Here is a 12,677-nt window from a genome sequence, read left to right as displayed (position 1 = left end):
GATGGCATCACACACAGCTGTTTGCTGTTGTCTGCTGCAGCAGCTGAAGAGGAGGAAATACATCTTGCTCCAGGGTGCTCCACTCAATCCCTTTGGTCCCATTATGGCATGACCCAGGCAAAAGGGACCATAGACAGCAGCTGAGAGCTATATGACCCTGGTTCAGCAGGTGTGCACAGCACACTATCCTGGTTGTCTCTGGGTGCCCATATCTTTGGTGGCTCTGGAGCCAGGGTAGCCCTAACCCATCCCCCATTCTTCAGCTGTGCACAGGCTTTCACGTTCTCCTGGAGATAAAGCAAACAGAATCTAGAAGTATGAGCACAACCACCCACTGTTTCCTATAACAACAGTCTCTATTTCTCACCTCTAGCATAGCCCTTTCCTTCCCAAGTTAATAAGCCAAAAACCAGGTAACTCCTAACCCTCCTTTCTTCCCATCCTCCAGTGACCGCCTGGGAATCATTCTCCCCTCCCCTTTCCCACCACCGTATGCAGAAACAAGTGAATTCTGGGGAGTGAGCCTTAGGCAGCAGCCAGTGCACTGGAATAATGAGAGCTAGACAGGCTGTGCCATCCTGCACAAGTCTCTGTGTGTCTCTATCCACTGTGTGTGTATGCATCTGCGAGAGCGTCCTCTCTCTCTCTCTCTTCTCCCCCTTCTCTCTCCTTCATAACCCCCTCCTCCTTCCACCAGCTCTTGTTCTTTTCATGAGATGCAGAGCTAGGAAGCTAGGAGAGTAGCACGGTGCTGCAGTTATTCTAGAGATAACTGTGGTCAGGCTGGCTACCCTTCACGCTCCCCGATGTACCAGGAGGCTGCAGACCCTGTCATTCAGAGCCTCGACGAGCCATGCCCATCAAGCACCTGCCAAAACTACATAGCCACCACCATGCTGACAGCTACAAGACAGGTAAGACCTAGGAGTTTGTTATTATGTAGGGAAGCTTCCGGGAAAGGCCTCTGTGTGAGAGGGCTACAGGCCTCTTGGTTCTCAGCTCAGATGTAATCTCCTTGGTGTTGACTTTTTCTTTATTCTAGCACCAATTCCTGTGATGAACAATGGGCCTGCAAAGGGGTGGGGGAGAGATCCGCATTGACTGTCACCACAATTAATGTCACCCTACCGCTTCTGTTGGTATGTTAATCTTTCTGGGGCCTCTTATGAATGGCCTAAAAAGTCTAGACACTGTTTCCAATTAGCAATTGCAGCAAGAGCTGTGTATTCCCTCCGATTCCCCCCATTTCATGCCTCCCCAAGCCTTGCCAGAGCCCATACTAGAAGCTGGGACTCCGGTTCTAGATATCTGTTTCAAGTGGATTAGCTGTGGTCTTTTTACACTTCTAGAATAACAATAATTTATCCTGGTAGCTATAGTTACAAGGTCTTCACTATATTTTTAGTTTCATTCATATTTTTTTTCTTTACAAGGATGGATCATATTTTCTTTTAAATACTCGGCTTCCAATTTATTCATGCCATTGTGACTAACACCAGTGATTAACACCACTGCTCAGTTAATTAAAAATAAAACTAATTTGAGTGAAAGGAGAGTGTCGGAGGTGACAGAACTATGCCAAGTGCTCGATGTAGTGTAAACGTACAGACGGTAGGAGAGTTGTGGGGGAGCAGGCGAGATCTAGTCCAAGAGGGTTGTTTCAACCCACCATACTGGCTGTTGGATAACTACTACTCTGTTGTAACAATTTCCATATTTTTGTTTTATGTTTGGTGCTTGGGGGTGAAATTTGGTAAATTAGAGTGGTCATGAAATAAGAGGGGCCAGTAGCACTGAAGTCTACACAAGCTTCTCAATATGGCTTCCCACCGATTCACCTCACTCCTGACCCATATTAATCTTGTTATTCTAGTGCCAGGCGCCCACACAGCTCTACTAATGCACCTCAGTTCTGACCAATGTGAATCCTGCTGTTCTGGTACTGAAACCCACACCCCTCCCTCACTGCACCATGCCACTGCTCTGCAGCATGCTTCTTTTTCCACCTCAAGGCCTCTCCTACACAGAAACTAATAATGCTGGATAACAGTCAGTGGGAATAGCCTGAACAGTTACTTTGAAAGCTTTCTACACAACGCTGTGGGTGCTTAATCATTAGGGCTGGAATAATGCATGTAAATCCTGCAAATCACAGCTCTGCCAGTGTACCTCAGTCCAGATCTGTGATACTCCTGCTATTCCACTCCAGCCTCCTGAGCAGAGAATTGAGCTAAATGGTGTATTTTTTTTTTTTTGGAGGAAAAAGATCTCCTGGAGAACAGGGTGAGCCCATCTAGCGCATTTCATTTATGTCCTATTCCAGGTTTGAACAGTGATCTCTGCAGATGACAGATGACACATTAAGATCCTGATCCAGCAAAGCACTTAAGTATGTGCTTAAACTGAATAATGGGAGTCGCCCATTGAAGTTAAGCATGTGCTTAAGTCCTTTGCTGGATTGAGAGCTGTGTCTGCTGTGCCAGCTTGCACCTCTGAAGAGTGGTCAACAGCCCTAACCACTCTACAGATGGGGCTTGTGTGTCCTGTGGGTGACGGGTCTGATAAGAGCATGCGGACATAGCTGCCATCCCTATTAAATGGATTTCTAATTGCACATCACTTGGGCCTGTAATGGGATGCAACTGCAACCTCCAGGTGTCAGCCTGAACTTGGGTATTTGGTGACCTTGCTAGTTTATACGGTGTTCAGTGTAATTATACCCTTCTCTTGGAAACTCTAGGTCAGTCAGGGTCTCCCTGAATTTTCTGGAAGTATCAAGTTAACTGCAGCATCCAGCAAACCCCACTGTCTGATGTGTATCTGATGTCACAGCACATGTAAAAGTGTGTAGCAGTTTTTGCTTCTGCTCCCTCATCTAGCAGGCTCTACCAAATATAATTTGTACTTATAACTTGTTATAACTTGTACATTTCCAGCAAGAGTCTGTCAGAGTTTCCACGATAAACCCCATTTTACAGGGGTTCATGCCAGCTGCAGTTTAGATACTGCCATATTGACATCAGCAGCATCAGTGAGGCTGAAAGCTTGGGAGGACTCCAAGATGACACTGAACAGACCTATGTCAGGATAAATATTTTCAGCATCTCTGCTCCACACATACCAGCATCATCTCCAAAATGCACACGCACGTGCACACACTCGTGTGTGTGGGTGTGTGTACGTACAGACATCACATTTAAGGGGAATCTCAGCAGCTCCGTTCCAATGCAAATGCTGTTACCACTCAGGGAGCCTTACTTGCTGCCTCGCTGTTGATTTTTCATTCTGCCTGCCTGGAGGAATCAGTGAGACTGAATCCTGAGCACACAGGCTGTGGTCAGAAGCCATCTAGCAGTTAGAGGGATTTGTTCTGCTACATCAATCACAGCATGATGCCAGAGACAGTCCAGGAGATGCTTTTGTCATTGACACAGGGGAAGAATTTAAATAGCTGGCACTCTCACACTGAACACAGAAAGACAAACCTATGGATCATATTTTATGTATCTCATATTTGTATTTTTTAATATGGTCTTTAATTTTCAAGGAACTCTGTAGCCCTGTGCTCTCCTACCTCCCTTCGCAGCACAGGATGAGCCCCGGTGCTTTCCTACCTACCTCTACCCAGTATGCGGTCCCAAAGTCTGTCCTGCCTTCCCCAGCCCAATATCTGCACTTCACACTCTCTCCTAGGTCTAAAGGGAGTAGAAGCATTTACAAAGCTTTAAACTAGAGCCTCAGATGTTTTCTGACCTGTTTGTATTGTTGTGAGCTGGGTTAAATCTCGTTGTTATGGATTGGGTGAAAGTGCTGCCTTTCATTCAGATTAAAAGTAAAGAAGTATTTGAAAAAACAGAAGTAGTACCCAGAATACAGGCACACAGAAAAACTTAAGGAGAAGCAGAACCACATGGCCCAAGGGGTTTTTAAATGCAGGGGCTAGGGCTTGGACTGGCGCAATGGTTTCTGTTGGTGTGTGTGAGAGCAGGAGCAAGGAGAGACAGAAGTGGCCAAAAAGCTAAGCAGACAGTAACAAAAGCACTGGTAATGTGGCCATATGAGAAAAGTAAGAGACAAGGCTTTTTTGGGGTGCAGAGTGCTGCTGGAAAAGGCAAGTTTGGAACAGCAAGCAAAGAAACTCTCCAGCTGTTTGATTCCTGCTGTGTTCAGGGAAACTGGACTTTATGTATAATCTTTGTAAATAAACAAAATTGCACCAAAGAAAATACCTGGTGCTATCATCAATTTCTCCTCCTAGTGAAAACAGGCTGCAGGGCCCCAAACTTTGGCTATGCACGCCAGTCAAAAATAGTACCAATATAGATCCCACCTGGTGGATTTCTCACAGGGCCCTTCTCACATATTATAAATCACCTTTTTATTTAGTGTTTTAATTCACTGTTCTGTCAACAGGAGGGTTAATTTCAGGCTGCAAGAGTGTGACCTTTGCTGCAATCCCAATCTGTTTCACCCCAACCCCAAAACAACATGGCACTGTCCAAAGAGAGATCTCTAGGAGGACTTCTCGTATTAGACATCGGACACTGAGAGTGATTCTAATGTTTAACACTAGAGATGTTCCTTAGGCTGTAATTCTGAACCGTGGCTGAGAAGAGCTCAGCACCACTCCAGAAGAGGGATTAAAGAGTGCACTAAACTATGTTTGCAGTCCCTTGATCCTGGGCCCACCCAGGTGCCAATTTGGTTTCTGGGTATGTTTGAACAGCCTAATGGGGGAGGTGGGGTGCCATAGGAGCCATTATGGTATCTCTGCACCACCCAAGGTCCCCACTACAGTGGGAGAATGCCCCTGTGGCCAATTCAGATGGTTTTAGGACGGTGATACAAAGCTGAAAATGGCAAGGCACTGAGTGAGAAGAGAGTGGCAAGGAGGTATAACAGTGAGGGAACGATGGGAATAGAGAAAAAAGGAAGAAGAAAAGGTTAGAGACAGAAGGAAAGAGAGATGAAGAAGGGAAAGCAAAATAAACAGGAGAGGCAGAGAAAAGGAAAAAAAGTCAAAGCAAACATATCCAAACAGTGGCCCAAATTCAGAGATGAGTCAAAATAAGAGTTTCTAAGAGAATCTAAACTGATGTAACTTATCACGTCTACTATTCAACTACTAAATTACACCAATTTGGACTTCCTCAGGGTTTGTCTGTTCCAGAGCTTTAGCTCCAGGTCAAAACTATTTGTTCCTTTTAACCTGCTCTCCATCCAAGCACAAAGCTCTCAGTCGTATATTACTCATGGCAGAAGTCAGAATAGGACCCACAAATGCAGCCTCATCTAGTTAGGCTGAATAGTGTGCAGCTAGCCCCAGTATGACAGCAGGGCAGTGCTGCGATACAACAATCAATGCAAGCTAGTCCTCCAGGGCAAGCCCTCAGGCTCTTCTGACCTCTTCCCACAGAGATCAAAGAGGCAACAAAGACTAATTAAAATTTAATCATGGGTGACTTCAGCTACCTGGATAGAAGTTGGTCAAATGTCACCGTGGAACAAGGTTTAGGGAAGCAATTTCTTGGCATCTTGAAAAAGTGCTTCTTGGAACAGCTAGTTGTAGAGCACACAATAGGAAAGGTTACTTGCCACTTATTCCTAAACAATGCAGGGGACATAGAAGTAACTATTCACTAGATAATAACGCCTACAGTCTAATTAAGTTTAACATCCTCAGAGGAGGGATTGTACAAAAATGTAGCATGGTGACACTATACTTTAGAAAGGGAGATTTCAATAACATAAGCAAGCTAACTGAAGACCTTAAAATCAGCAGTGAGGTGAGGAATTTAAAATCTTTAGAATCAACAGGGAGGCTAGTTAACCATACCATAACAGAGACAAACAAAGGCATATGGACCCTTAAGCAAACAATCCCCCCCCACACACAAAAAAACAACAACAACAAAAATCACATGCACATGCACACATACTTCCAAACTGGAAGGGGGAAAAAAGCATGTTTAAATGACTAGGTACAAGAGATTATTTGAGTCAAACAGGTATGGACCTGTAGCCCAAGTAAAGAAGTTCATTAACTCAGGAACACCCTCCCAAATGCCAGTGAATGCCATCCCTTCCCTGTCTATGATTGGATCAGATGATATCCTTTAGGACTTCTGTGATACCTCTGAGCAGAGTACTACTCTGTCCTTACTCAGTGGAAGGAGGAATATGTGAGAGGCACAAGTTACATATCAGGCCCTGAGAGAGGATGCTGCCACTGACTACAAGACCATGAAAGCTGCAATCCTGGGCCAGCTAGCGGTTTCAGAAACAAAGGCTGCTGTTCTCTAGGAAGCACGTTTCCTCACGACTGTGACCATTCACTTTCACTTGGCAGCTCAGTGGCTCAAGCCATAGTCTGGGACAACAGGAGACGCAATGGACATAGCTGTTTTCTAGAAGAGTTTTCTCATAGTGGGGCAAGCCAAAGGCATGCCGAGGGGATGACAACCAGTTGTATGTTCATATCATAAATTTGGGGGATGTTGTCAGCTTGCCATGGGCAAAACATTAGCGACATAAAGGAGGCAGGGAGACATTTGAGTTTACAGAAGGTGCAGAGGGACCTGAAGGAAAGAGCTTGATGGTAGAGATTAGATTGTTGAGCCAGTAAATGACCTTCTGTCCTGTCCAGTGATTCCTTGTGTCCATAGAGTCTCCCTGATAACCTCATCTCAATACCACACATTTATGTTTTGTGTATTTGCTATTAGGCCATGAGGAAATTGCTGTAAAAGATTTCTTAAAGAGATTTAAAATGCTGGATGGTATTCAAATTTAATATTTAAATGGCTGTTTTATTAAAAGCTTTTAAATAGAAGCCAGCATAGTACATCTGCTAAAACAAAAACACAAGGGCCATTGTAGAAGGAATTTGCTATAAACCCTTCTCCTACCTCACAGAGGCTTTCTAAAATATTACACTGCAACATATAATTCTCTTTATCTTCAATTTAATTACATTTGCCATGCCGCATCTATCAACCCAGTGCACATAGTTTGTTCCTGATTAACTCAATCCTGACCCAGGAAAGTAATGGAGAGAAGTATCAGTCTCCACGGTTATTCTGGGGCTGCCCAATAACCCACTTTGCCCCAAGAAATGGATGCATTAACAACCCTAACCTGGAGAATCAATAAGGCAAATTACAGGCTTGATTCTCTACTCTGTTACACTGTTGACGTCAATGGAGTTCACATGATGTAAAAACTGATGTAACAGAGGGAAGACTCACACCATAATCTCCAGATTCATTATATATCCAGGGCAGGTGGCTCAGAGATTTGGTTTGATTCAGATCAAAGCAAAGTCAAAAAGTCTGGATGCTGGAGCTGAACTTTCCAAAATGGGTCTTTTTGTTGATCTAGAAGTTGTGTTGAAGAGCCCTCAAGATCTGGCTTTTTTGTCATTGCAAAAATAACACATCTCATTGTATTGCAATAGCCCAGACAGAAGTAGGAAGAAGCACAGAATAGTGAAAATGACAAGCTAAACGTTCACTGAGCTCTCTGCAACGTTGTTTTGAATTTGTTTTGGATTTGGGCAAAGGCTCATGCTGATTGTTATTTAGTTTGAACAAATTCACCCACCTTATCAACACCATTTGCACACTATGAGCCTCAGCCTCTCACACTGGATGACAAAAGTCTTATGTCAGCCACCACATTGGTTCAGTTCCTGGCTCCTGGTGAAACTGAGGCCTGAGCAATCAGCATCATCACAGCCTGGAGTATTGTGTACTGAGCTGAGAATAGATAAATCACTTCCCTGAGAACTCCAGGTTATAAAGGAATAATTCCAAGATGAAAAGCTAGTATTGCTCTTATATTTGCTTAAATAATTTTTGTATCCATCATAAATCTTTTCTCAGTAGATTCTGCCCATATAATCACATGTGGTCTCAGGATATGCTTCAAGCTGGGGCTACAAAGAACACAAAAGCCAGAAGTCTTTACTAAAGAAAGAGGGGAAGGTGAGGCTTTCGACAGAATACCAGTTCCAGACAATGACGGGAAAGAGTAGTAAAACAGTGGTAATTGTATGTTTGTGTGGCCAAGGGAGACATTTTGCATCTTTTCTGAGAATATTGGTTAGGATCTGTATTAAAGGGTTGGCATGTGGTATAGAAGGAAGTGGGATAAGAACAGGTCATCACAGCCTCACAGAAGTTAGAGAGGCAAAAAGACCTGTTAAGTCACCTAACGTAGGATTTTAAAAAGTGACTTAGGAGGACACGCGCCACTGACTTTCAAGTCACTTAGTTGCTTTTGAAAATGTCTCTCCTTGTCTATCCCCTCTGCCAGTTCAGGCCTGAGGGCACAAGGATGGAAGAGTTCATCGGTCTGTATATGAAGAGAGAGGGGAATTTGGATCTGTAACGGGAAGAGACGAGAGAAAACAGAAAGTGAGACACTGGTGGCTCTGTGTGGGAGGGCAGGGAATTTGGGTTGTTAGTAAAAGTCAGGTGAGAAGTGGTATGAGAGAATGTGAGATAACAGCACGTCTTCATGGGATGGAAAGGAAATTCACATCTGTAACCTGCCAGGGGGGGATTTTTTACTGGCTCTGCATTTATCACATTACATCCAATAAGGAGCCTTCCTTGCCTTTTAATAGATTTGATTTGGTTTTGATGACAACAGGACTCTTTAATTATACTCTCCAGTACCTTTTCTGTCAGCAGCTGTCTGTGGAAAGAGCTCTGTGACCTATGATCTGAAAGCAATAACGTGTCCCAACCTCAGAGGAGGGTTTTTTTACGACAATGCAGGTTGATGCTTTATTCCAATTTAATCAGGGTAACAACAACAGAGAATGTTTGCAGGGGAATCCCATCTAAATTCTCCCTGTGAACCTCTCTCATATACAGAATATGCCAAGCGGTGGATTATTTTAATGTAATAGAAGCTAAGGGATTTGTGATCAGGTTAATGAGGAGGAGGAGGATGAAGGATGCAACAAAGTGTTCTGATCAGGTGGGCTATTCTGAAATCCCACCAATGAGATGTGTGAGCCGGCTCTGCAGTATTAGTGTAGCCAAGCCTCAGTCTGCTGGGTTAGGCTGCTTTAGTGTTTACTGGATGTGACACAGATAGGAGAGCTGCTTTCAGCTGTGCTGCTGCTCGGAGAAAGTGGGGAGGGGGAGGTGTGTCTGAGTGTGACTTTCTGCCTCTTAAGAGACTGCTCTATTCTCTCCGTAGAGCCTCTCCGATCACACAATTGGCAAAGATCCACAGGTCGTGAGGACAGGTCAAAGGCAGTGAGTATCTTTTCTCTGTCTGTTGTCTGTCTGGAATGCCTTATCCATGTTCAATTCATCTGGTTTTCTACATATATTGATGGATGTTCTTAATCTCTTGCAGTCTCTTTGGAAATCTCTGCTCTTCCTTTTTAAACCTCAGCATTATTAGTTTTCTCCCCTGGGATGGCTTCATTTTTCTTGTCCTGGGGTGACTCTACAATGTCATCTTGCTGAAGTTGGGTGCCACGATCAAAACAAACTCCCCCTCCTCTGCCCCCAAATAGCATCCTCAAAACATGCACTGGAAGATGCTGGCAATTCCTCTCTGCACTGGAGTTCTATTATAGGGTGGGAAAAGAGATGGGGTGTGTGGTGGGAGTGTGGGAGAAAGATCCATGGATGGATTCCTACTGGGACCAGTTTCACAGAGTCACATATTGGATTTATTAAGGTGTAAACAATTGGCTGTACCTGCAGCAGAGAGAATTACTGGTAGGTTTAAAAGACTGGGGAAGAGAGAGATCACCAGAGCCTCAGGTTTGCCCTCATTAGCTATCTTGGGTCATTCCAGCAATGAAGAGAGAAATACGTTGGTCAGAGAGAAGTTCCCCAGTGGTCAGCTGTGGCATCAGCAGGAAAGGTGGCTGTGGTAGAGGGAAGGGAACATTGTGGATGATGGCGAGGGACAGTGAGGATGGGGTGGAACTGTCATAAATCAGGAGCCCAGAAGAGTGCAGAGCATTTTTGTGGTAGAACTCAAGTGCATGAACGTGTGGGGTTGTGTGGGAGAGGAGCACCAGCAGCTGCCCAGCTCTGCCCTCAATGACCAATGCCAGCATGGCAATGGGGAAGAAAAATCCTGGCTACTGGAATCGAGGCGTTCACGTGCTTTGGTTTCACATCCAAGTGAGGTTGTGTTAATAAGGAAATTCAAAGGGGCTTAGGGAATTATAGGGATTGGTTTCAGCTACAACACAATGGAAGGCAGACGGTCAGAGTGGGGATTAAGGAAATGCACTCACTGGCATGTAATGCAATCCCTGCTCCATTAGTTTAGTGGGGAAGAGGCTTTGTGCATTTTTAACGTAATCAGGTCTTAAAATGGATGCTGCATTTGGCAGCAGTAGCCTTGGGAATTCTTCAGGCCCAAAGAAGGTGGGCACCCCACTCCTCCCCAGACAATCTCCTTTCTCTTCTGCTCCTTTGTCTTCTGCTTGGGTGCCTTCTTTGGGTAAGAAGATAGGGAGGTTATCAGGTGTTTCTCCTCTCTCATGGTCACTAGGAAGCAATTATACTGTGTGCACCAGGGAGACAGCATTTATCCATTATGTGTCCCATCAGCTTCCTTCCTGGTGGAACCTGGCCTTCCTCCCTGGAATGAGATTCAGTGACAAGGCAGAGGAACAAGCTGGCCCTGTGCCAAAGGTTGTCCATTTCCTCTGCTCTTTTCTCCTTCTCCTCAGCCATTCACAGACTGCACAGGCTCCAAGAGTCCAAATGATTAGATGCATCAGGAATTAGCTTTTATATTGTGTGTGAATGTTTGAGCCTGTGGTGGTTAAAGGATCAGCCCCTACAGTAGGGTGAAGTCCTTGTGTTGTTTTATTTATAGGTTAGTTGCAGTGCCAGCTTTTCCAGGATGCCTGGTCAGTAACATCAACCATGACCTAGAGGGATGACAGGGGCAAGAAGTAGTTTGGTCTTAGCCAGTTCAGTCCTGAGCTGAGCCCATTGAGCAAAGACTGCCAATTGTGTTGAATGAAACGTACTGTTATGTCAACTCCTGCCATTCAGTGGTGAGCTGACACCACCAAACTCATTTCACTTAGACCTGAAGCTGGACTAGAACCTTGGTTCTGGGGATTAAAGGAGAGGATTAAATTTCCTGCTATGACCAACCTTCAACTCTGAATGGTTTTCACTGAAAATCCAACATTCCCTTCTAGGAGTCAAGAGAATTAAATGGGTTGAGAACAGCTGTCCCTCCTTTTACAGAGGATTCTTTGATTTTAAGGGACAGGACATGAAACAGTAAATCCCTCCTCCCCGCAGTCTTATCTCCTGCAAACAGCACTGGCCGCCCTACAAGCCGGCCAATTAAAGGGTGAACTGTAACTGGATGCCTGCATGGATGCCTTACTGATTCCATGGAGGTAACTGAAAAGAAATGATCCATTCTTCACCCCTTCCCACCCTGTAACCCTCTCCCTTGTCTGATAAGCCTTTAAGCTCATTCCAATGTACCTCTTCCCCTCCTGACCTTCCCTTGCTTCTCCATTTCCCATGGATTCCATTTCCTTCTTCCCCTTCCGCGTCCTTCCTTGGAAGTCAAAACCTTAGGCTCAATATTCCATCAAAAATGAGATCCTCCTTGTGCAGCAGCATCTCTGTCTTTCCCGTACTGTTATTCCCTGCTGCAGTCCCTTGATCTCAGACATCAGAGAAATTTAACCAGCATTGCGGTAATGCGTGTCGCACCTCTGCTGAGCAATTCATGAGCCTTTCACAGAGTCTGCTGGAACAGGCATTGCAGGAAGGATGAAGGTTGGGGGTGACTGGTGGAAAAAGCATTAAAAAGCTCATAGATTAGACGCAACAAGACGGTCTGAATGAAATAGCATTGGAGTCCTCAACATAGTTGAGAGATGGCATTTTACAGGGAATGTTTCTGCATCAACGTTTAGAGTCCTTGTGGAATTTTGTCCTGAGATCTTTGGTCACATGTCCATGTTTTGACGTCGTCCAACAATGCCTGTAACTAAGGATCTCAATATTTTGCAATAGTTAATGCTACAAGCTGTCCATATTGTGCCAGAGAGACAATCATTGCATTCAATTAATATTTAATTTGCTCTAAAATTATATTAAAACATGCATAATAGGAACTATCTGAGAGTGATAAAGAAGGAAAAAAAGTGGGCACGATGCAAACAGGCTCAGGGACTAGCACCAATGTGTTTGGAAAAAATATTATATATGGAATGGAAGAATGTTATGCTTCCCTCTGCAGTCATGGAAAGGTTTATCAATCTGTTTTGCAGAAGACTTAAAAGAAGAGGGTCTTTCAAGGTCAGGGTTGGGTCCAGAATCGGAAGAGCATGGGCTGAATTATTGAATTCCCCAATTCTCATCCGCAGGAGAAGGTGCTCTCATTTAGTGTTGGGAGAATCCATTAGCCGAGATGCTTTTCGGATTGGAGAGAGGAGTAATGGATTATGCATTTCTTGCTCTTTCAAACCATGTTGTAAAACTATTAACCAATATTTATTTGTTTGAGAGGGGACAGTGCCAAAAATAGTACTGTTCCTGTACAGTGGCAATTGCTCTCACCTTCCTGTTTGATGCCTCTCCACCCAAGTTTTCCCAGTGAGATTGTTATGTAATAATTGGGTGTTGTGCACGTGTCTCCCACCCCACTGGAGG

General features: G+C 44.4%; 1 protein-coding gene across 6 annotated transcripts in view; it reads left to right on the top strand.

The window, feature by feature from the left end:
- The first annotated feature begins 520 nt into the window (after nucleotides 1-520).
- RGS8 (regulator of G protein signaling 8) overlaps nucleotides 521-12,677 on the top strand; it is a 34,153-nt gene continuing 21,996 nt past the window's right edge. For 2 of the 6 annotated variants that reach the window (XM_074961091.1, XM_074961089.1), the window contains exons 1-2: nucleotides 521-914; nucleotides 9,214-9,272. In XM_074961091.1, coding sequence (XP_074817192.1) covers nucleotides 807-914; nucleotides 9,214-9,272 — 167 coding nt within the window. In that variant the 5' untranslated portion in view covers nucleotides 521-806. Of the gene's footprint in view, nucleotides 915-7,883; nucleotides 7,986-8,995; nucleotides 9,273-11,200; nucleotides 11,408-12,677 lie in introns of those variants that run through there. The other 4 variants (XM_074961095.1, XM_074961094.1, XM_074961092.1 and 1 more) reach the window with 4 other exon arrangements.

Source organism: Natator depressus, chromosome 8, assembly GCF_965152275.1.
Source record: "Natator depressus isolate rNatDep1 chromosome 8, rNatDep2.hap1, whole genome shotgun sequence".
Taxonomy (NCBI): Eukaryota; Metazoa; Chordata; order Testudines; family Cheloniidae; genus Natator; species Natator depressus.
Note: the sequence above shows the minus strand (reverse complement) of the source record. Positions and strands in the feature narration are given on the sequence as shown.